The 25,904-nt window shown below is 45.5% G+C and overlaps 1 protein-coding gene across 1 annotated transcript; it reads left to right on the top strand.

Annotated features, from left to right (window-relative positions):
- Positions 1-8,198: 8,198 nt before the first annotated feature.
- Positions 8,199-22,545, top strand: LOC141104618 (uncharacterized). The gene is made up of 7 exons (XM_073594271.1): positions 8,199-9,036; positions 11,225-11,348; positions 12,546-12,710; positions 12,797-12,920; positions 13,045-13,142; positions 18,458-18,557; positions 20,090-22,545. The coding sequence occupies exons 2-7, from the start codon at positions 11,271-11,273 to the stop codon at positions 21,004-21,006; spliced, it is 1,482 nt and encodes a 493-aa protein (XP_073450372.1). The 5' UTR covers positions 8,199-9,036; positions 11,225-11,270; the 3' UTR covers positions 21,007-22,545.
- The last annotated feature ends 3,359 nt before the right edge of the window (positions 22,546-25,904 follow it).

Below are 25,904 nucleotides of genomic sequence, written 5' to 3'. Positions count from 1 at the left end.
TTGGGGACTCAGGTCCTGCCCCAGGGGTAATGTATCAATGCAAAAAAAAGTTTTAAAAACGGGCGTTTTTTGGGGAGCAGTGATTTTAATGATGCTTAAAGTGAAAAAAAAAAAAGTGAAATAATCCTTTAAATACCATACCTGGGGGGTGTCTATAGTATGCCTGTAAAGTGGCGCGTGTTTCCCATGCTTAGAACAGTCCCTGCACAAAATGTCATTTTTAAAGGAAAAAAAGTCATTTAAAACTGCTTACGGCTTTAATGTAATGTCCGGTCCCGGTTATATGGATGAAAATCAGTGAGACAAACGGCATGGGTACCCCCCCCCCCCCAGTCCATTACCAGGCTCTTTGGGTCTTGTATGGATATTAAGGGGAACCCCGCACCCAAATTAAAAAAAGGAAAGGCGTGGGGCCCCAGGCCCTCTGAACAGCAGTATACAGGCGGTGCAAACAAGACAGGGACTGTAGGTTTGTTGTTAAGTAGAATCTGTTTGTAATTTTGAACTGGTACATTTTTAAAGTGTAGCTCCAGCCAAAAAATCTATTTTTAAGCTTCTTGGAAAACATGGGGAAGGGTTATCACCCCTGTGACATTTGTTTTGCTGTCTGTGCACCTCTTCAGAAGATTTTACCTCACTTTCTGTCCCAATGACAAATGTTTTTTGACAATTTGGGGTTTTTAGTGAAACAAGGATTGGTGATAAAGCATCAGTGGAAAGGAGACACGTTTTTCCCATATTAACTCTTACAGGAGAGAATTTCCCTTCCTAGGGGTAGATTTCATCTCACTTCCTGTTGTCTCCTTCCATTTGCATGTAGGAGTCGTTTGTAAGTTGTGTGTTTGAAATTAGGGGCCTGCCCTATATACTCTGCAGAAATTGGGGCCTTAGGTGTTGGTGTTGTCACAACACTGTAAGCCCTCACAGTTACTCTTGGTGGGCGCAGAAACGGGCTCTGCTGTGAAATATTAGATCAAGAATAATAATTACATGTCCCTGTTGAACAGGGGCAGAAAAATTGGGCCTTTGGTGGTGGTGGTGCTGGTGCCACAACACTGTAAGTCCTCACAGTTACTCTTGGTGGGCGCAGAAACGGGCCCTGCTGTGAGATATTAGATCAAGAATTGTAATTACATGTCCCTGTTGAACAGGGGCAGAAAAAATGGGTCTTAGGCACTGGTGTCACAACACTGCAACCCCTCACAGATACTCTAGTTGGAGCGCAGGAATGAGCCCTCCTGTAAAATATTGCATCCAAAATTGTAATTACACACCCCTGTTAAACGGGGGATGAAAAATTGGGCCTTAGGCACTGGTGCTGGTGCCACAAAACTGCAACCCCTCACAGATACTCTAGTTGGAGCGCAGGAACAAGCCCTGCTGCAAAGTATTGCATCAAAAATTGTAATTACACGCCCCTGTTAAACAGGGGCTGAAAAATTGGGCCTTAGCCACTGGTGGCGGCGCCCAGAACCAAAAATATTCTTACAAGCTATCAGCATGATAATTGAGGAGGAAGAGGATAGTCACTCAGCATCCGCATAGGTAGTCTTGAAGGGATCTGACATTTCAAAAAAAAAATTATTCGGTTACATCAGCATCAGGTGCTTGGTAGCTGGTGGTGATCCAAAACTGATTCATTTTTATGAAGGTCAGTTGATCGACCGAGTCGGTGGACAGGCGCACCCTGTGATCGGTTACAAAACCTCCAGCAGCACTGAATGTGCGTTCCGAAAGAACGCTGGATGCAGAACAGGCCAGTAGCTCAATTGCATACTGTGCAAGCTCTGGCCAGTGATCCATCCTCAAGACCCAGTAACCCAGAGGATTTTTGGTGGGAAAGGTGTCCAAGTCAGATCTTGCCCCTAGGTATTTCTGCACCATGTAAAACAGACACTGGCGATGGTTGCTGGAACCGATCATACCTTGGGGCTGCGGACTAAAAAATTGTCTGAACGCATCGCTTCTCCACCGCTCCTTCTTTGACTGACCGAAGCCTCAGCAACACGTTGTCCAGGAACAGGAGTTTGTAACCTCCCAGTCTCTGGGAACGCGTTGCACAGACCTTTCTGCAAGGCCTCCTGAAGATGTTTCATCCTCTGCTCCCTCTGCGATGGCAAGATAAAGTCCGCAACCTTACCCTTGTAAGGTGGATCAAGGAGGGTTGCCAGCCCTTGTAAGGTGGATCAAGGAGGGTTGCCAGCCAGTATTGATCCCTTCTCTCCTTGATACCACAAATACGAGGATCCTTCCGCAGGCTTTGCAGGATCAGGGAGGCCATGCAGCGTAGGTTTGCTGAGGCATTTGGTCCGGAGTCCTCTGGGTCACTAAGGACGACATGATCCGCAGCCACCTCCTCCCAGCCACGTACAAGTCCATGGGTTTCTTGGGACTGTAAATGATCCCTTGAAGACTGCTGCTGATGCTGAGTGCCAGGCTCCACCTCCATGCTGACACAATCCTCCGCTTCCTCCTCCTCATCCTCCTCCTCCTCGTCCTCTTCCTGTGTGAGGAACACTGTCTGGATAAAGGGGGCCTTGAGAGCTAAGGAAGTCCTCCTCTTCCTGCCTCTGTTCTGCCTCAAGTGCCCTGTCCATTATTCCACGCAGCGTGTGCTCCAACAGGTGGACAAGGGGGACAGTGTCACTGATGCATGCACTGTCACTGCTCACCATCCTCGTGGCCTCCTCAAATGGTGACAGGACAGTGCATGCATCCCTGATCATGGCCCACTGGTATGGGGAAAAAAAAACAAGCTCCCCTGACCCTGTCCTGGTGCCATAGTCGCACAGGTACTCATTGATGGCTCTCTGCTGTGTGTGCAGCCGCTGCAGCATGGCCAACGTTGAGTTCCACCTGGTGGGCATGTCACAGATTAGGCGGTTCTTGGGCAGGTTAAATTCCTTTTGGAGGTCAGCCAGCCGAGCACTGGCATTATATGACCTGCGGAAATGCACACAGACTTTCCTGGCCTGCCTCAGGACATCCTGTAAGCCCGGGTACCTGCCCAAGAACCGCTGCACCACCAAGTTAAGGATGTGAGCCAAACAGGGCACATGGGTCATTTGTCCCTGTCGGAGGGTGGAGAGGAGGTTGGTGCCATTGTCGCAAACCACTATAACTGCCTTAAGCTGGCATGGCGTCAACCACCTCTGAACCTGCCCCTGCAGAGCTGACAGAATGTCTGCCCCAGTGTGGCTCCTGTCCCCCAAGCACACCAGCTCAAGCACTGCATGGCATCTTTTGGCCTGCGTGCTTGCGTATCCCCTTGAATGCCTATGGAGCACCGCTGGTTCCGAAGTCAAATCAGCACAGGAAGAGGCCATGGAGGAAGAAGAAGAGGAGGGGGTGGAGGAGAGAGGTGTGGCGGAATCACCACTAGTAGTATTTTGGAGCTTTGGGCCAGCACAACCTCCAACACTACTGCACCCTGTCCTGCATTCTTCCCAGCTGCCAGAAGAGTCACCTAGTGCGCGGTGAAAGATAGGTAACGTCCCTGTCCATGCCTGCTGGACCATGAGTCAGCGGTAATATGCACCTTACCGCTGACCGCCCTGTCCAGCGAGGCCAAGACATTGCCTTCCATATGCCGGTAGAGAGCCGGCATTGCCTTCCGTGAGAAAAAGTGGCGTTTGGGAACCTGCCACTGAGGAACCGCACATTCCACAAAAGGGGGCAGAGTCTGCCAACTGAAAAGGCAGCAGTTGAAGTGCTAGCAATTTAGCCAAGCTAGCATTCAACCGCTGGGCATGTGGATGGCTAGGAGCGAACTTCTTTCGGCGGTGCAGCAGCTGGGGCAGGGAAATTTGCCTGGTATCTGTGTGCCTGCTTGCCCTGTGTGTGATGCCTGCTTGCCCTCTTGTATTGGCTTGTGACTGTCTGCCTCTCCTTGTTGGCCTTACAGACATACTAATGGCCTGCAGTGAGATGTAGCTGCAAAAAGCTGGGATGTATATATATACTGATACTGCAGCTAGCAGAATCAACTGCCTGCCTGTAGTATTATTAGTATGAGAACACCACTAATTTTCTTCAGGTAGCTTTAGGTGCACACTGTGCAGAGGACACAGTGCACTAACTGTAAATACTGTAGCTGCCTGCCTGTGGTATTAATAGGAACAGAACAACAGCAATTGTCTCCAGGTAGCTTTAGGTGCACACTGTGCAGAGGACGCACTACACTAACTGTAAATACTGTAGCTGCCTGCCTGCCTGTGGTATTAATAGGATCAGAAGAACACCACTAATTTTTATTCAGGTAGCTTTAGGTGCAGACTGTGCAGAGGACACAGTGCACTAACTGTAAATACTGTAGCTGCCTGCCTGTGATATTAATAGGAGCAGAACAGCAGCAATTGTCTCCAGGTAGCTTTAGGTGCACACTGTGCAGAGGACGCACTACACTAACTGTAAATACTGTAGCTGCCTGCCTGTGGTATTAATAGGATCAGAAGAACACCACTAATTTTCTTCAGGTAGCTTTAGGTGCACACTGTGCAGAGGACGCACTACACTAACTTGTAAATACTACAGCTGCCTGTGGTACTGTACTAATAGGATCAGAAGAACACCACTAATTTTCTTCAGATAGCTTTAGGTGCACACCGTGCAGAGGACACACTACACTAACTTGTAAATACTGTAGCTGCCTGCGTTACTGTACTAATAGGATCAGAAGAACACTAATTGTCTTCAGGTAGCTTTAGGTGCACACTGTGCAGAGGATGCACTACACTAACTGTAAATACTGTAGCTGCCTGCCTGTGGTATTAATAGGATCAGAAGAACATCACTAATTTTCTTCAGGTAGCTTTAGGTGCACACTGTGCAGAGGACACAGTGCACTAACTGTAAATACTGTAGCTGCCTGCCTGTGGTATGAATAGGAGCAGAACAGCAATTGTCTCCAGGTACATTTAGGTGCACACTGTGCAGAGAACGCACTACACTAACTGTAAATACTGTAGCTGCCTGCCTGTGGTATTAATAGGATCAGAAGAACACCACTAATTTTCTTCAGGTAGCTTTAGGTGCACACTGTGCAGAGGACACAGTGCACTAACTTGTAAATACTACAGCTGCCTGTGGTATTGTACTAATAGGATCAGAAGAACACCGCTAATTTTCTTCAGATAGCTTTAGGTGCACACCGTGCAGAGGACGCACTACACTAACTTGTAAATACTACAGCTGCCTATGGTACTGTACTAATAGGATCAGAAGAACACCACTAATTTTCTTCAGGTAGCTTTAGGTGCACACTGTGCAGAGGACGCACTACACTAACTTGTAAATACTACAGCTGCCTGTGGTACTGTACTAATAGGATCAGAATAACACCACTAATTTTCTTCAGGTAGCTTTAGGTGCACACCGTGCAGAGGACGCACTACACTAACTTGTAAATACTGTAGCTGCCTGCGGTACTGTACTAATAGGATCAGAAGAACACTAATTGTCTTCAGGTAGCTTTAGGTGCACACTGTGCAGCGGATGCACTACACTAACTGTAAATACTGTAGCTGCCTGCCTGTGGTATTAATAGGATCAGAAGAATACCACTAATTTTCTTCAGGTAGCTTTAGGTGCAGACTGTGCAGAGGACACAGTGCACTAACTGTAAATACTGTAGCTGCCTGCCTGTGATATTAATAGCAGCAGAACAGCAGCAATTGTCTCCAGGTAGCTTTAGGTGCACTCTGTGCAGAGGACGCACTACACTAACTGTAAATACTGTAGCTGCCTGCCTGTGGTATTAATAGGATCAGAAGAACACCACTAATTTTCTTCAGGTAGCTTTAGGTGCACACTGTGCAGAGGACACAGTGCACTAACTGTAAATACTGTAGCTGCCTGCCTGTGGTATTAATAGGAGCAGAACAGCAGCAACTGTCTCCAGGTAGATTTAGGTGTACACTGTGCAGAGGATGCACTACACTAACTGTAAATACTGTAGCTGCCTGCCTGTGGTATTAATAGGATCAGAAGAACACCACTAATTTTCTTCAGGTAGTTTTAGGTGCACACTGTGCAGAGGACACAGTGCACTAACTTGTAAATACTACAGCTGCCTGTGGTACTGTACTAATAGGATCAGAAGAACACCACTAATTTTCTTCAGATAGCTTTAGGTGCACACCATGCATAGGACGCACTACACTAACTTGTAAATACTGTAGCTGCCTGCGGTACTGTACTTATAGGATCAGAAGAACACAAATTTTCTTCAGGTAGCTTTAGGTGCACACTGTGCAGAGGACGCACTACACTAACTGTAAATACTATAGCTAATAGGACTAATAGGATCAGAAGAACACCAGCAATTTTCTTCAGGTAGCTGTAAATACTGTAAAAACACCTGCCTGCCAGTAGTAGGAAGAGAATAACAGGAACGGATCTAGCTAAACTGAATACAGTATGTATGTGTGTATATATATATATATATATATATATATATATATATATATATATATATATATATATATATAATACATACACACACACACACACACACACACACACACACACACACACACACACACACAACGTTTTGTATCAAAAACATGTAGCAGAATACATTTAGGAAAAAATGTATGAATCTAATTTTTTTTTTTTTTTTTGGTTATGTTTATTAGCAGAAATGTTTTTTTTTTATTATTATTACAGGGGATAGTTAGGTAGAGTTTAAAGTGCAAGTTCACCTTTACAGAAAATGCGTAAGGTGAACTTACACTGGACCCCCTTCCCATCCCACCCGGTCCTGCTAACCTGGAGTCCAGCGATCACCCGTTCTGACAGCTCGTATCACCGCTACACCGGTCCCGGGATTTGAAATCCCTGTGGCTCTCTCTTCTCTTCGACTGCGGTGACAGGACAGGCTACGTGGGTTCTGATTGGTCGGCACCGCCCATGTAACGGCGCAGAACAATTAGAATGATCTTAAACATACCTTCTGATGAGGTACGCTTTGGAGAGGTGGAGAGGTGTCAGTGTGGGTGCTCCAGGTCAGCGGGACTGGGGGGGGGGGGGGGGGTGAGGAGGGTGCCCTGTGTAAGTTCACCTTACAGATTTTTCTGTAAAGGTGAACTTAGCCTTTAAGTCTACAAATGTCCCCAGTGCCACCTGTCAGTGCAATCTGGTTCCAGTGCCACCTGTCCTCAGTGCCACCTGTCAGTGCCATCTGTCCCCAGTTCCACATATTAGTGCCATCTGTCATCAGTGCCACATATTAGTGCCATCTGTCATCAGTGTCATGTGTCATCAGTGCCATCTGTCATCAGTGCCACATATCAGTGCCATCTGTCATCAATGTCACATGTCATCAGTGCCACGTTTTAGTGCTATCTGTCATCAGTGCCACGTATTAGTGCCACATATTAGTGCCATCTGTCATCAGTGCCACGTATCAGTGCCATCTGTCATCAGTGCCCCCTGTCATGTCACATGCCATCTGTCATCAGTGTCACGTGTCATCAGTGCCACGTATCAGTGCCATCTGTCATCAGTGCCATCTGTCATCAGTGCCACGTATTAGTGCCATTTGTCATCAGCGTCACGTGTCATCAGTGCCACGTATTAGTGCCATCGGTCATCATTGTCATGTGCCATCAGTGCCACATCAGTGTCACGTGTCATTGTCCTGGTGCTCCAGGGCCTTCAAAAGTGTAATAGTTAGTCAACAAGTTAGATGTGTAATTTATGCTCCTTGAACACCTGATGGCGCTCCCTGCATGTTGGGCCTCTCTATGTGGCCAGGCTGTAAAAAAGTCCCACACATGTGGTATTGTAATACTCAGGAGGAGTAGCGGAATGTATTTTGGGGTGTTATTTGTGGTATATACATGCCATGTGAGAGAAATAACCTATTACAATGACAATTTTGTGGAAAAAAATAAATAAAAATCTTGTGGGAATTGTGGGAAAAAATGACAACATCAAAGAGCTCACCGTGTATCTTACTAAATACCTTGGACTGTCTACTTTCAAAAAAGGGGTAATTTGGGGGGTATTTGTACTTTCCTGGCTTGTTCGGGTCACAAGAAATGAGATAGGCCTCATCAGGTGTGATCAATTTTTTATGATTTGCACCATAGATTGTAGACTCTCTAACTTTCACAAAGACCAAATAATATCCACTGATTTGGGTTATTTTTACCAAAGATGTGTAGCAGTATAAATTGTGGCCAAAATGTATGAAGAAAAATTAATAATTTGCAAAATTTTATCACAGAAACTAAGAAAAATGCATTTTTTTTTTCAAAATTTTCGGTCTTTTTTCTCTTATAGCGCAAAAAATAAAAAACCCAGAGGTGATCAAATACCACCAAATGAAAGCTCTATTTGTATGAAAAAAAAGGACAAAAAAATAATTTGGGTACAGTATTAAATGACTGAGTAATTGTCATTCAAAGTGTGAGAGCGCTGAAAGCTGAAAATTGGTCTGGGCAGGAGGGAGGTTTAAGTGCCCAGTAGGTAAGTGGTTATTCTTGGCCCTGTTAGTTGGTATGAAGGTGGGCAAACAAGGACAATGAGATTGTGCTTAGATACATGGATTGTATTCTTCTTCCAACATAAACATGAATTTCCATCATCACCAAAAATATAAATTGGTAAATAACAAAAAGAATTGCTTTTACAAGGAGAGCATTTTAACAGAAAGTACAAAACCTAATAAAAAATATCTTCTTGTATTTCTGCAAATTCCAGGCTTAATTATTAGTAACAACAGAATGGCTCAGTAGCTGCAGACTGCAGTCACTGGAGCTCCACTCTACACAAGAATCATGTGACCTCCACTTCCTGTAGTGGAATTCCAGCTGCAGAGATTCACAATAAAGTTCAGTAAAAAAAGAAAAAAAGAAAAAAAAAAAAGAAGTGGAGTGGAGGACACGTGCTTCCTGTCATCGGTGGAGCTCCACTCTGCAGCCTGACCCCTTTCAATACAGTAGCTGACTCAGGGCGGAAGTAGGTGAGAGCAATAGAACTTCCGGTCAGGGTGTCTTAAAGGGATATTATAAAAAAGGGGACCGAAACCAGGTAAGTCTGGGAGTGAGAATGAGCTGATGAATATTAATGGAGATCATGAAGATTAAGCAAAGGGGGGTTGTGGAAACAAGATCAACTGTACTCACCAATGGCAACTATTGCAGCCTGTTTGTAGTCCTTACAGGTGCAAAGAGAAGGACTGACTGGTTTTTAGGCAACAAGAGCAAATATAAAACTACTATATAGTGTCTTTTATTCTATTCTTTCCATTTAGTCTATCTAAAGTAAAAGAATCCCCATTGGCAAGTGTTTCCCAGGTCATTGGATTGGCATGACAGCAGCAACCGCCATATTATTGTAGGGGTAGGGTTTAGGTCCTTTTACTTGCCCTGAAAGTCTTGGGGGGGGGGGGGGGCATGAGGCCTTAGGGTAAAGTTCTCCCCGCCAAGTACTTGGCTAGGTCTTGCTTTGGCAGGCCTCTCGAAGAAAGGGGGCCTCCTAATTTCAGCTGGGTTTACAATAAGTGCCCCAGTCCCCATCAGGACTCTTGCGCCCCAGGGGATCAGGGCCAGGGGCCTTCCACTTCGAGGAAGGACCAAGTGTACACCCTGTGCGCTTTTATTTGCGCACTTTACTTTTTTTTGCACCTGGTGTTATTCTTGAGTGCGCATCCTGAACTGTGAAGTTTAATTAAAAAAATTATGTATTGCTTCTTGGCGTTTCCGCTACGATAAAGTGTAGGATCTGTCCTTTTCAGGGTCCAGGAGAGGAAATATGGGGGTCGCTGGTTGCGGAATAATCTACCTGGCATGATGGGGATTCTGAGGATTCCTCCCAAGGGTGAGGAAACTGAATTGATCGTCCACCACATAAGGTGGGGGGCACTCCCAGCCCCCACCTTAAGTGCAGGGAACTCCGTGAAGCCCAGTGTCTCCAGATTTGATTGGGTCTATCTGCTCCTGGTACCTGACAGTGTCAAGCATCTCCTGAGTAAGGCATCCAGAGTTCAGGCATGTTCTGATGCTCTTCTGAACTCGCACCACCAAGCCCGCCAGACAGCTGTCATCTGTAATGGACCAATCATCTGTGGCAAGGCATTGCCTACCCCAAAGCCACTCGTATGCAAGGGGCCACTCTGTCACACAGATGAATGATCCATTACAGGTGACAGCTTCCTGGTGATCTCAGCCTAGTGGGTTTGGAAGAGCAACTGAACATGCCCAAGCTCATCTCATCAGGAGCCTGTCCTACCACCTACCAATCGTCACTCAGTGACCTGGAGCTGTTGTGGGGAGGTCTCATCCCGGGAAGTTGGATGGACCAGAATCAAAGTGTGGGTTTGGGACCCCACTGTGTGACATGACACATAGCCAGGAGATGACGCCACTTGTTTTTTCTGCACTATGCTCCATAGACTAGTCCTTGGGGCTGAGTCTGATGTCATGTTTTAATACCGGGCCATAAGACGCCTAGTAGGCACCTAGTTTTTTTTTTTTTCACAGTATATGGACTTTCACCAATTTATGTTGGTATTTTTCACTCCACAGGACTAAGGGTGTGGGTTTTTGGGCCTACCCTGAAGCCTAGGGGGTTCATTACTCTCCTGTCTTGGGAATCACTTCTCCAGAGATTCCGTGTCCAGTACTTGATGGTCGGCTTCAGCTGACTGTGAGGAGAGGGGTCCACCCTGCTTTGGCTAGGCGAACTGGGCTACTGCCCTTGTCAGGAGCTGTGTGCCCCAGGGGGGGTCAGGGAAGAGGCCCTTTCTCCTTAGGAGTAGAGATGAGCTCAGGTGTGTTCAGATTTTCTTCAGAACCTACGTGGCCAAGCCCAACAGGAAGGTGTCACCTGTAACGAGTAAATCATCTGTGGACATGGCATTCTCCGCCCCTTGTATACATGCAGGAAATGCCCCCACCGCAGATGATTGGTCCATTACAGGTGACATCTTCCTGGTGGGCTCGGCCATTTGGGTTCTAAGGAGAAACATTTCAGAGCTCATCCGGTTTCGGGAGAAGGACCAAGTGACATTACCATTGCACCTCTTTTGTGTGTGTTTTACATGCACTTTTTGTTGTACTTTGGAGTTAAGTTTTAGAGCATCAAACTTTATTTTATGACAAGCAATACTGCCTGGATATGACAGCAAATAGATGATTCAACTTTTCTGATTTGGATGGAGTGATATACCTTATTGTTGTATTATATCATTTTTCTCCCTGTTATTTCTACATCACAGCCTAAACTGAAGGTAAAAACATTTGCACCAGACCACCTGGCTGAGGATGGGGGAGGAGCGGAGTCACATGACTGAAAGGATGTTAAATCTCACCCTGGAGATCATCTACCTGCTGACTGGAGAGGTGAGGAGGATTCTGGGAGGTCACATGACATCACTCATCTTTATTAATAAAACACAGACCTGACCGGAGAGGTGAGGAGGATTCTGGGAGGTCACATGACATCATTCTTATCGCTATTAATAAAACACAGACCTGACCGGAGAGGTGAGGAGGATTCTGGGAGGTCACATGACATCACTCCCAACTCTATTAATGCATATCTATGGTTAAAATGTAAAATCATATATTCATTTACACAGTGTATTTTAATTATTTCTAGCCTATTTCCATTAATCTGAACGATCTTGAAGTTTGTGACTTTACTTTGTGAAAAATACCACACGTATACTTCATGGAATTCTGTGACACGTAGTCACTATGCCCTGTGAGTAAGTACTGCTGTGTCACACATTTCACAGAGCCTGCTTTTTGAACTACAGAGGTGATGAGATGAGGAGGTTCAGGCGGTGGAATCAGTACAGGAATCACTACAAGCAGGCATCAAGGTACCATGAGATACATAGTCCTTAGAAATTGAAAGCTGCAAAGCATGCTGGGAATCCACAAAGTTGTGGAAAGAGATAGCCAGCGGACAGGCAGAACACACAACATGAAAGGAAATAGTTAAAGCGGGGTTCCGGCCGGGAAAAAACAAATTAAAAGTCAGCAGCTACAAACACTGTAGCTGCTGACTTTAAATAAGTACACTTACCTGTCCTGGGTGCCCGCGATGTCAGCCGCCCGAGGCTGACTCGGCTCTCGGGTCCCGGCACCGCCATCCTAACTAAGGGAAACAGGCAGTGGAGCCTTATGGCTTCACTGCCCGTTTCCTGCTGCGCATGCGCGAGTCGCGCAGCGTTTTGTGAATGGGACGCGACACACACAGTTCCCATAACACACCGCACCCCATTCCCCAGAAGACAACGCGGGGAGGAGAAGACAGAACATCACCGCGGCGTAGGAAGAGGCAGATTAGGAAGACTACCTAGCAACAGCCATTTCAGGTGAGTTTAAAAAATTTTTTTTTTCTTTCCTCCAATTTTTTAGGGATTTTTTGGTGCAATTTTTTTTTTTTGTGGTGGACCTCCACTTTAAAGCCTTCCCTATATTGGATTGTCAAATATAACTTTTGTTTGTATTGTTATTGCGTATATGTTGTTCTAGATCTCCTTTAATTTATCAGCAGACTTATCATATTTTTCATCTCTTTAAATTTAGAATTATATAGCTTTCAAGTTATCCAGTGGGTTTGTTGCTTCCCGCTTGATGAAGGGCAAAAGTCCTTTTGTGGAGCCTCCATCTCACTCCCTGATACATGAGAGGAGAAACATTGAGAAGGTTCAAAAAGCTACCGACGATATCATTGACCTCCTGAAAAGAGAGGTGAGCGGTGGTGGGAATTCTGGGACATTATCCAGTAACAGACAAGGGATATGTCTGGATGGTGACTGTATCATTGTGTGTGTCAGGTTCCTATAAGATGTGAGGACAGCACTGTGCCTTTCTCCATGGAGGAGTGGGAGTATATAGAAGGACACAAGGATCTCTACAAGGATGTCATGATGGAGAACCGGCCACCCCTCACATCACCGGGTAAGAGGAGACTTTCATTTTATGTAAAGGAGAGAAGAGTATTGAGGATCCTCCTAGATACACACATCCTCTGATATAAAGACATAGAAACAATGTATTCAGTCAGTGTGTGTGTTTCCTACAGATGGATCCAGTGACAGAAATCCCCCAGAGAGATGTCCTCGTCTTCTATATTCCAAGGACTCCACACAGGAACATCAGGAGATCCCTCAGGAGGATCAGGTACAAGGTTCTTCTCAATTAAAATTTGGGGGAACAGAGGCAATGACAGACTCCTGTCTAATGCACATTTGGATTCACATTTTATTTTATAGGCCTTGCATTTCTCTGTTGGGTAGCCCACATGTAATCTGTAGCAAGAACAACTTAACCACTTCAGCCCCGGGCCAATTCTGACACTTCTTACATATATGTAAAAGTATGAAAAAAATTTACCTAGAAAATTACTTATAACCCTTGAACATATATATTTTTAGCAGAGGCCCTAGAGAATCAAATGGTGGGTGTTTTCATTTTCAATTCTTTTATGTTTTATTTGCGCAGCGGATTTCAAGAGCAATTTTTTTTTTTTTAAATACACTTGATTGAATTTTAGTGAACACAAGCACTATATAATACCTCATTTTTTGGTAAAACATAAAAGATGATGTTACGGCGAGTAAATAGATGCAGTACCAAATATGTCACTCCTTAAAACTAGGTACGCCCATAGAACGACACCAAACTACGGTACCTAAAAATCTCCCAAGTTGATGCTTTAAAGGCCTTTACAAGTTACCACTTTAGAGTTACACAGGAGTTCTGGCGCTAGAATTATTGCTCTCACTCTGATGTTCATGACGATACCTCACATGTGTGGTGAGATCTCCGTTTACATTCTGTGCAAGACTGGCGCATGCATTCACATTTGTGAATGCATGCTCCACGGTAGGATGGGGCGCTTTAAATCTTTTTTTTTTTTTTCTTTTTACACTGTCTTTTTATTTATTTATTATCATTTTTATTGCTATGAACAACATCCCTTGTGATAGCATGGGCCATGACAGGTCCTCTTTGTGGAGAGATCTGGGGTCTCTCCTTGTTCTTCTATAGCATCAGATCAAATCAAGATTGGTTTGATCTGATGCATGTATAAGCCGGTAACGGCTTGTTTACATGAGACGGAAACAGGAAGTGATGAAATTCTTGTCGCTTCCAGTTTCTGAGGTCACACAGTGGGAGGAATGACATCCGTTCCTCTCGCTGTGTCCCAGGAACCAGATGCCGCCAGTCGCATTCTTACCGGGCTCCCCGAACGCTCAAGATCTATTTTATCTTGTTGAATTTGTGAAATTCTCCTGCATTGCTGTACACATTTTTGGGCAGTTAAAATCTGAAGACTTTAAAATTCCTAAAAGATTGAGAACTTTAATTGTTTGCGCATTGGACATTGATGACAAAGTTGGGAAAGAGATGATGGAAAAAATAAGGGTTCTTTCACATGGGCCGACCGATCGGGTCTGCCTGTCAGTTTTTCAGGAAGACCCGATTGGACCCTCCAGTCTCCTCTGTGGAGCGTTGGGTGTCAATGGACATGTGTCCATTGACATCCGCCGACATCCAGTCTGATCCTGTCTGGTGGATTGGATCTGATGGCAGTCAGGTGTAAACAGACAGGCGGTCCATTGACATCCGATCGCCCATAGAGGAGAGTGGGCTGGGTCCACTCTGCATAAGCGAAATGGACACGACCAATCATTCCCCTGCGCATCGGGGATCAGCAGACAGATTTACAGCTGGACAGACAGACTCCAACAGAGCCCGCCCCATGTGGAAGGGTCCTTAAAGCGGAGTTCCACTCCAAAGTGGAACTTCTGCCCCCCCCCCCCAGGGGCCACATTTGGCACCTTTCAAGGGGGAGGGGGGAACAGGTTCCTGTTTTGAACATGGTATCGTTCCCCACTTCCGGGAGACAGGGCCAAAGCCCGCTCTCTCAGAAGTTCAACCCCCCTCCTCCTTCCTCCACCGCCAGGCCAATTAGAAAGCGCAGCGAGCTTTGCGCAGTAGGGAACAGGTTGTGAAGCCAAAAGGCTTCTCTGCCAGGTTCTCTTACCACTAATGGCGGCAGCTGTACCTGACAGCTGATCCGAAGATCGGCTGGGGTGCCAACATCGTGGGCCCCCTGGACAGGTAAGTGTCCTAATATTAAAAGCCAGCAGCTATTTGTAGCTGCTGACTTTTATTTTTTTGTGGGGGGGGGCCTCCTCTTTAAGTATATGACCAAATGTTTTTTGACAAATTATTAAAAAATGAAGGCCTGCTAGATGACTTCAGGCTGGCCTTTTTTGCAGGCATAGCTGTGTAAAACATTTAAAATAAGTGTCTATACTGTTTAACCGCTTGCCAACCAGCCACCGTCATCATACTGCAGCAGGTTGGCACGGCGGCTGGACGTCGGGCGCTTTAATAGCTCTAGGGAATGCGTGCGCGATGTCCGCCGGCGACCCGCGATCGCTCCTCAGAGAGCCAGAATGGTGATCTATCAATGTAAACAGACAGATCCCTGTTCTGACAGGGAAGTAGAGAGGGGTCTGGTGTTCCCAGTGATTAGGAACAGCGATCTCTCTCCTCCTCCAGTCAGTACACTCCCCCCCACAGTTAGAAACACCTCCCTAGGACACACTTAACCCCTTGATCGCCCCCTGGTGTTAACCCCTTCCCTGCCAGTGTCATTTGTACAGTAATCAGTGGATGTTTTTAGCTCTGATCCCTGTATAAATGTCAGTGATCCCAAAAAAGTGTCAAAAGTGTCCAATCTGTCTGCCACAATGTCGGAGTCCCGTTAAAAACCGCTGGTCACTGCCCTTACTAGTAAAAAAAGAAAAATTATAATAAAAATGCCATAAATCTATCCCCTATATTGTAGACGCTATAACTTTTGCGCAAACCAATCGATATACGCTTATTGCGATTTTTTTTTTTTATATACCAAAAATATGTAGAAGAATACATATTGGCCTAAACTGATGAAGAATTTATTTTTTTATATATTATAGCAAAAAGTAAAAAATATTGTTTTTTTTTTTCAAAACTCTATTTTTTGCGCTATAAACAAAAAAAACGGAGAGGTGATCAAATACCACCAAAAGAAAGCTCTATTTGTGGGGGAAAAAAAGACATACATTTTGTTTGTGTACAATGTCGCACGACCGCGCAATTGTCAGTTAAAGCGACGCAGTGCCGTATTGCAAAAAATGGCCTGGTCATTAAGGGGGTAAATCCTTCCGGTCCTTAAGTGGTTAAAATCCAATAATACACTGTCTCACTCTGCTCTGCACATGCTCAGTTGATCTCCAGTTTTAGGCACTGCTGAATTTGTAGAGGCCGATCTGCTGACAGCCTTAAAGCAGAATTAAACCCGCCTATCCTTTACATCCAAGGAAGCTTCTTCTGTTTGATCTGCAACTGCCATGGTGCTGCACATGTGATTAGTTGTGACACCAGTTATTTGTTGGTTTGACAGTCTGGTTGAGGACACAAGAAAATGTGACCGTTCGCAATCCCGGCATTCCAGGAATGTACCTGTTTTTTTAAACTGTTAAATCAATGGGATGAGTTCCACTTTATGATTTACTGCTGTTCTGGGGCTCTGGGCTTAGGCAAAATGGCAGCCTCTAGTAAGAAGAACCAGGAGCAATGCTGGAGGCAATTTGCAGCACAAGCCAATTTTGGTAGCGTAATTATTAATGTTGAATGTATGTTCCTTGCTAAAGGCCATTATTTTTTAATCACATTGTTATAAGTTCCGCTTTAAGTTCACCTTTTTCCAGTGTAGAGCTGTAAACCCTCTTATATTCACAGTAAAGTGACAGGCCTCAGGTGATACACTGAGATGAAACAAATCCTCCTACATATGTTGTATCTGTTTATCTGCAGCCTTCACTTCTCTACATCTATTCAAAGTCCAGAATTTATACAGCTTGTCTGAGCTGTTAGAAAAAGGGGACGGAGAGCTGAGGTCACACTCTGCAGACAGCTGATTGGAGGGAATAGACATACCCCCTTCACACAGCACACAGGAACAGAGCTAAAGCTGTCAATCACAGGCTGTGTGCTGTAGGTCCCTCCCCTGTCACCTTTTTATCTATTGGTGTCAGAAAAACTTGTCAGAAGTGTCTCATGCAGATAGCAGAGGAACAAGGCAGCTGACAGAGGCACAGGTACAGAATGAATATCTGATGCGTTTTGCACCGTTAGTGGTATCTGATGCGTTTTCACCAAAGTATAGGTTTGGTCAGGTGACCAGTAGATTATACGTATAAAAGACAGATTGGAGTCGGAGGTCCTACAGCTATGATTAAGCACCACTAACGGTGCAAAACGCATCAGATATTCATTCTGTACCTGTGCCTCTGTTGGTGAATGGACCACGTTTTACAATAAAGGTGCTGTATTGGACTGCGGCCGTCGATTTTCCTTTTTCCACTAATTGCTTCTGCTGAGCCGGCACCCTTCATCTCCACATTACAAGGATGGTGTGAATGTGTGATCGTACCTAGAGCAGATCTAGGTTCTTGCTGCTTGAGAGTGTTGCTATCCTTAAAAAAAAAAAATGGTGAAGACAGTATGGATGCATTATCCATATATTTGAAGTATCAGCCCTTCTATTGATTGATAGCTCCTGGGATCCCACCAGACTTACATGCTTGCTGGGAATGCAGATCCAATGCTCATCGTGACACGGCCAATCACAGACGGAGCATCCCTGGTCCTTTCGATCCTTTCTGGCGTCACCGATACTATAGCCCTGAATTGTCTATATGGTTTTCGGGAGACCCAATTCCCTGGGCCTGGTGAGACCAACATATTGGTCTTTTTATCTGGTAAGGAGCCTACCTATTCACCTTGGGTGTTCCGTTTTTATTGGATAAGGGACCTTTTCTTCTCATCACAGTGCTGTCCAAAGGATTCATTGATTGATTTCTCTTCCTTTTCTTGCGAGTTCATTGGGACTTATTTTTTATATTTTATTTTTATTTTTATTGCACATTTATCACGCATGTCATCTCACTTGTGTTTGACTGACTCCTAACTTTTTCCAAATACTGCTAGTGTGGGCACATTGATCCACTTTTTAAGATCATCATTGTTGTTTATATGCATATCACTCATGTTTATTTGCATAATTTTACTTCACTAAGGGATTTAATTTTCACAATTATCGGCATATGCTACATGTATCTGCCTTAGTTTTCTGGACTATTATGTTTTCACTACATTTATTTTAAGAATTTAGCGCTGCACTATTTATATAATTTGTGTTTCCGGGTTTGTATTGTAACTCTTGGTGCGGGCTGTTTTTATTTTGTAGATTTTTTGCTTAATCCCTGTTTTAGTTGGTAATTTAATTTTAGCGCAGCGTTTGGCCTTTTGGCTTTTTTCTTTCAACTATTTAAAGGGGTCAGATGGAAGTTTTAGTCCAGCAATGGACATAAAGCTGTTCCAGACAACAAATATCCCATAGTCCTCTTCTTATAGTATTGCTTTGTGTTGCACAGGATGAAAATCCGATTCATTTTAAAGAGGAAGCAAGAGAGCCATATGTGATGGGTGGTGAAGCATGTAAAGAGGAGGACATTTCTCCAGAGATCAGCACAGGTGAGTAATAAACACTAAATCCAGAAAAGAGTCCCAACCTCTGTTAGTCTCCAACTCTCCTCCTCACCGGCCAAAAAAACTTAACCAGTCTCCATACCCTGCCCTTTTCCAATATCTGGTGCTTAGTGTAAAGCCAAAAAAACTGGCTATATGCAAGTTAATTGGGCAGGTAGACTTAGCAGTCTTTGGCGATTGCTGTTATGGATGTGTTTGTACCATACAGTAGAAAATGGTATCAGTTGTAGATTTTGTGGCCATTCAGTAGTTGGTATCTCTTGGACTCAGGGGTTAGCTGCACCTTTTACTTTAGATGATTATTGCACTTCAGTAGAAAGCCATGTATCTCCCGAGTTCCAAACTTAAATGACAAAGGGCAGAATTTAAAGCAGTTTCACAACCCAGTATTGATTTAGCTCAGCCATTCTCAACCATGGTTCCCCCAGAGGTTGCTAGGGGTTCCTTGAGTTGTGGCTGGTGGCCCTGTGGCTCCCTGGGCGAAGGGTTGTAATTCCAGTGTCCACCAGCAAGTGTCTCCCAGCAATCAGCATTCGGTGGGGGTCACCTACTGGGGTACACTGGAATTACAACCGCTCCACCCAGGGAACCAGAGTGCCCCCAGCAGGTGATCCAGGTCCTGACACAAGGGTTCCTCTGGGGCAAGGATGTCAAGCTCAGTTTCATTGCAGGCCGCATCAGCATTATGAAAGCCCTCAAAGGGCCAGATGTAACTGTAATGCCCCGTACACACGGTCGGACTTTGTTCGGACATTCCGACAAAAAAATCCTAGGATTTTTTCCGACGGATGTTGGCTCAAACTTGTCTTGCATACACACGGTCACACAAAGTTGTCTGAAAATCCAATCATTCTGAACGCGGTGACGTAAAACACGTACGTCGGGACTATAAACGGGGCAGTGGCCAATAGCTTTCATCTCTTTATTTATTCTGAGCATGCGTGGCACTTTGTGCGTCGGATTTGTGTACACACGATCGGAAATTCCGACAACGGATTTTGTTGTCGGAAAATTTTATAGCCTGCTCTCAAACTTTGTGTGTCGGAAAATCCGATGGAAAATGTGTGATGGAGCCCACACACGGTCGGAATTTCCGCCGACAAGGTCCTATCACACATTTTCCGTCGGAAAATCCGACCGTGTACGGGGCATAAGACTAGATGTCCAGAGAACCACCCCCTCCTTACACCAGATGTCAAGAGCCCTCTGACCATCACAGTGCAGCCCCCTTACCTGGTGCTGCTGCCATGAAGGAGTTGGGTGCAAAATTGGGAAGCAGAAAGTAGTGTCTGGAGGAGTACCAGAGGAGGGCTGGAGTCAGCTGCTGAAAGCTGAAACCAGGGGAGGTGGAGGCGCAGGATCTGTAGAAGGAGTTCCGACCTCCTCTCTGCTGCCGTCTGGGGGGTGCTGCAGCTGCAGGATAGGTGAAAGGGCCACATAATTTGGCCTAGCGGGCCGCATATAGCCTGCGAGCCTTGTTTTTAACACGTTTCCCTTCTGTCTTTCATTTCCTCTAGATGGACAGTATAAAAGGAAGTCTGCGGAGAATTATCTGAGCATCTCTTCCGATGCTGTAATTGAAGATAATGAAATCACATATGACTCTTCAGAACACCAAATTTCTGAAAATGCCTATGCAGTACCTAACATTGAAGATCCTTCATCTGATCCCTCCTTACATGAGGAGCACTATCCTGATAACTCATTCCCGGCACTACACACAGCCAGTAGATTGACTGATACGGTCCTTTACTCTGAATATGACGAATGTTTTATCAAAAAGGCTAAATTCCTCTCACACCAGAACCTTAGTGGTGAGCTATTTTCATGTTCGCAATGTGGAATAAGTTTTTCCCAGAAAGCAGACCTTAAAAAACACAAAATCGGTCACGCAGCAGTGAAGCCGTACTCCTGTTCCGATTGCGGAAAACGTTTTACTCGGAAGTCGTCTCTCAGTACACACGAGAAACTCCACAGCAGTGTGAAGCCGTATTCCTGTTCACAATGCGGGAAGAGCTTTACCGACAAATCCATTTTCCACATTCACCAGAGGATCCACACGTCCGAGAAGCCCTTTTCTTGTCCTGAATGCGGGAAATGTTTCGCCCAGTCAGGGAATCTTTCTGCACATCAGAGGATTCATACGGGAGTGAAGCCATTTTCCTGTTCTGAATGTGGCGAACTCTTCTCCCGCAAATCGTCTCTGGTGCGGCATAAAAAGCTCCACTCCGGAGAGAAACCATTCTCGTGCTTAGAATGTGGAAAGTGTTTTATCCAAAGGGGGACTCTTATGTTGCATCAGAGGACTCACACGGGGGATCGTCCATATCCGTGTTCTGAGTGCGGAAAACTGTTTGTAAAGAGAACTTCTTTGATGGCACACCTCAATTCCCACTGGAGGAAAGAGCTTCCCACATTAGGATATAGCAGCTGAGTAATCTGTATGTGTATGGGCCTCTTTTAGTTTCATAATCCACAAGAGGAATAGTCAGCACCCTGGTTAAATTACGGTCTTCCTTTATTGAATTACATGAGTTACAGCTTTAAAAACAGCCAACGCGCTTCGTCCGTCAGGCCTTAGTTAACGCCAAGTCTTTTTTAGTTTCATATTTAATTCTGTTTGCAAATGTGGAAGGTTTGATCAGGTCATCTGTTTTTTTGTTTTCTATTGGATATTGTAGTTATTCCACCACATTATTTTTGTTTTAAACCCTCAACATGGTACAGGTGTTTTCCATCCTTGTTTTAATTCCACTGCCTTTTTTGGGTTAGGTCAGGGGTCTCTCCATGCATTCTAAGCAAAGGGCAGTTTACTGTCCTTCAGACTTTAGGGGGGGGGGGGGGGGCGGACTCTGGCCATTGGGAGTAGAAATTGTCCTGTTGTCAATGAGAGTAAACAATGAATCTCTGGTATTAGGGGGATTAATAGCACCCCATTGTTGGTGTCAGTGGGATGAATAGTGCCCCATCATTGGTGTCAGTGGGAGGTATAGTGCCCCATTATCAATGTCAATGGGAAAAAAGGTGCCCTATCGATGGTGTTAGTTGAAGGAATAGTGCCCTATTGTTGGTGTCAGTGGGAGGAATAGTGCCCCTTTACTGGTGTCAGTGGGAGGAATAATGCCTCATCATTGTTGTCAGTGGGAGGAATAGTGCCCCATTGTTGATGTCAGTGGGAGGCATAGTGTCCCATCATTGGTGTCAGTAGGAGGAATAGTGTCCCATTATTGGTGTCAGTAGGAGGAATAGTGTCCCATTATTGGTGTCAGTAGGAGGAATAGTGTCCCATCATTGGTGTTAGTGGGAGAAATAGTGTCCCATTGTTGGTGTCAGTTTAGGAATAGTGCCCCATTGATGGTGTTGGTGGGAGAAATAGTGTCCCATCATTGGTGTCAGTGGGAGGAATAGTGCCCCATTTTTGGCATCAGTGGCAGGAATTATGCTCCATTGTTAATGTCAGTGAGAGGAATAATGCCCCAAGGGCCAGGTAAAGGGGCCACAGTTTGGAGACCACTGGGTTAGTGCAATGAGCAGTAAGAAAATAATCTAAAAATGTGAAAGTGAAAAGAAAGCACTGCAGCCCAAGGGATTAGTCCTCTTGAAAATGATAGTTTGTTATGTGGGTGCTAAGTGGGTGTAATTTTATTATACTGTAACCCTTGAAGACTCTAATTGCTCTGCTTAGCTGAAGAAGCCTTCATGGAGGAGGGATACAGACGGGAGGGAGACAAGAATAATTGCAGAGAACTGATTAACTTCAAGGTTTCATCAGTCTATTTGCATCCACCCAGACTGATCATTTTTAAAATACAAAAAATGATTTGCTATTTCTGTCTCTGTGTTATTTTCAGGACAGATTCAAATCATTTCCCTGCCATACTTTTCAAATAGGGTAACAACTGTATTTTCAAACATCCTTACTATCCTCAGCACTAAAATGTCAACCTAATAAATTCATGAACTTCTGTAATAAGTTGTCTAGTTTTTTTTTTATAATGATTCCTTGCTCACACCATTGGTTGCCTACAAAAGCTTATTTACAAGCCCATAACTGGGCAAAAGTCAGAAGGGTGAGAAAAGGAAGAGTGGGGTGAGGTGAGCTGGTGCATAGAGATACATATTAGGAGTAATATGTGTCTCTGGGCCCTTCAAAACTTGTTGTGCAGCCTTGAGGCCCTGGAAGCTAGCAGTGGGAGAGGTAAGACAGGGATCTCTAGCAGTCTTTAATTACTTGTTCTCAGTCTGTCTGTAGCATGTCTTCAATCACCAACCACACCTGAGGATGTCCCCAGTCTCACGAGCATATCTCAGAGCTCCATCCACACTTGAGCATGTTCACAGCCTTCAACCACATTTGAGCATACCCCAAGTCTCCAACCACAACTTAGCATATCTTTGAGTTCCAACCACACCTGTGCATGTCCCTAGTATCCAACCACACCTAAGCATATTTCTGAGCTCCAACCACACCTGAGCATGTGCACAGTCTCCAACAACAACTAAGAATACATCAGATTTCCTACCATACCTGAGCATTTCTACAGTCTCAAACCACACCTGAGCATATCTCTGAGCTCTGACCACACCTGAGCATATATTTGAGCTCCAAACACACCTGAGTATATCCACAGTCTCAAACCACACTGAAACACGTTACTAGTATCCAACTACACCTAAGTATGTCTCGAGTCTCCAACCACACCTGATCATATTTCTGAGCCCCAAGCACACCTAAGCATGTACACTGTCTCCAACCGCAGGTGAGCATACCTTGGCATTCCTACTATAGATGAGCATTTCTACAGTCTCAAACAACACCTGAGCATATATTTGAGCTCCAACCACACCTTAGGATGTCCACATTCTTCCACCACACCTTGTCATATCTTTAAGCTCCAATTACACCTCAAAATATCTCTGAGCTCCAATCACACCTGAGCATGCCCACAGTCTCAATCCACACCAAAACATGTCACCAGCAACTGAACACATGTAAGCAGTCTTCAACCACACTTGCCCCAAGTCTCCAACCATTTCTTGGCATATCTATGAGTTCCATCCACACCTGAGCATGTCCTCACTCTCCAACCACACTGGAGCATATTTCTGAGTCCCAACCACACCTAAGCATGTGCACTACAGTTGAGCATACCTCAGCATTCCTACTATACCTGAGCAATTCGACAGTCTCAAACCACACCTGAGTATATCTCTAAGCTCCAACCACAACTAGGAATACCTCTGAGCTCCAACCATACCTGAACATATCCACAGGCTCAAACCACACTGAAACACGTTACCGGTATCCAACCACAATTTAGCATGTTCATAGTCTTCAACCACACCTTAGCAATATGTCTGAGCCCTGACCACACCTGAGCATGTCCCCAGTGTCCACCAATACCTAAGCATATCTCTAAGCTCTAACTACACCTAGGCATGACCCCAGTCTCCAACCACACCTTCTCTTATCTCTGAGCTCCAAATACACCCAAGAACCTCTCTGTGCTTCAATTACACCTAAGCTTGTTCACAGTCTCCATCCACATCTGAATGGTCAACTTACCAGAGTATGTCTGGTCTACAAGTACAGCTGAGCATGTCCCCAATCGCACAGAAACATGTTTCTGGTCCCCAACCACACTTGGGCATGTCCCCACTCACCAACCACACCAAAACAAAGGCATAAAACGTGGCTTCTGCTGAAGGAGGGGAGGATAACGCTATGTATTTTCTGGTGGGCAGAAGAAATTCCTGTCATTCTTTTTCTTAGACGTGTAGGGATCTTTAAGTGTAGATCCTGATTGGCTGCTGTTGATAACATCTCCACTTTTACCCCATTTGTCATATTTCATCCTTAAAGTGGAACTAAACCCTCCTATTCTTTTCAGCCAAGGAAGTTGCTATCTTAGCTTCTGATCGATCTACAACTACCTTGATGCTGCACATGTCATCAGTTATGACACCGGTCATTTGATGGTTTGACAGTTTGGTTTAGAGCACAAGCAAATGTGACAGTTACATTCCCGGCATGGTGGAAATGTAACTGTTTTTTTTAAACCATCGATGGGTTTAGTTCCGCTTTATACTATGTCCAGCTTTAACGTGCAAAGTCTTCTGTTCTATTGACAATACAATAATTACTTCTTGGGATGGGGGTGCATTCAGTAACTAAATTCCACCTTTCCTCGTTTATAAATATGAATTAATATTAATTATAAATTATGAGCTCATTAGCACACAGCACGCCTTCCAATATAGGACACAGGAGCTAGAGCGCCGACCTGCGCCCTCTGCTGGTGGACGGCTGCATATTACAGCTTGTGAGCGCCGACCTGCGCCCTCTGCTGGTAGACGGTTGCATATTACAGCTTGTGAATCGCCGACTTGCGCCCTCTGCTGGTGGACGGCTGCATATTACAGCTTGTGAGCGCCGACCTGCGCCCTCTGCTGGTGGACGGCTGCATATTACAGCTTGTGAATCGCAGACCTGCGCCCTCTGCTGGTGGACGGCTGCATATTACATCTTGTGAGCGCCGACCTGCGCCCTCTGCTGGTGGACGGCTGCATATTACAGCTTGTGAATCGCCGACCTGCGCCCTCTGCTGGTGGACGGCTGCATATTACAGCTTGTGAGCGCCGACCTGCGCCCTCTGCTGGTGGACGGCTGCATATTACATCTTGTGAATCGCAGACCTGCGCCCTCTGCTGGTGGACGGCTGCATATTACAGCTTGTGAATCGCCGATCTGCGCCCTCTGCTGGTGGACGGCTGCATGTTACAGCTTGTGAATCGCAGATCTGCGCCCTCTGCTGGTGGACGGCTGCATATTACAAATCGTAAGCGCCGACCTGCGCCCTCTGCTGGTGGACGGCTGTATATTACAGCTTGTGAGCGCCGACCTGCGCCCTCTGCTGGTGGACGGCTGCATATTACAGCTTGTGAGCGCCGACCTGCGCCCTCTGCTGGTAGACGGTTGCATATTACAGCTTGTGAATCGCCGACCTGCGCCCTCTGCTGGTGGACGGCTGCATATTACAGCTTGTGAGCGCCGACCTGCGCCCTCTGCTGGTGGACGGCTGCATATTACAGCTTGTGAGCGCCGACCTGCGCCCTCTGCTGGTAGACGGTTGCATATTACAGCTTGTGAATCGCCGACCTGCGCCCTCTGCTGGTGGACGGCTGCATATTACAGCTTGTGAGCGCCGACCTGCGCCCTCTGCTGGTGGACGGCTGCATATTACAGCTTGTGAGCGCCGACCTGCGCCCTCTGCTGGTAGACGGTTGCATATTACAGCTTGTGAATCGCCGACCTGCGCCCTCTGCTGGTGG

The sequence above is a fragment of the Aquarana catesbeiana genome, linkage group LG08 (assembly GCF_042186555.1).
Source record: "Aquarana catesbeiana isolate 2022-GZ linkage group LG08, ASM4218655v1, whole genome shotgun sequence".
In the NCBI taxonomy this organism is placed as follows: domain Eukaryota; kingdom Metazoa; phylum Chordata; class Amphibia; order Anura; family Ranidae; genus Aquarana; species Aquarana catesbeiana.
The sequence above is the reverse complement of the archived record's forward strand: the minus strand, read 5'-3'. Positions and strand labels throughout refer to the sequence as shown.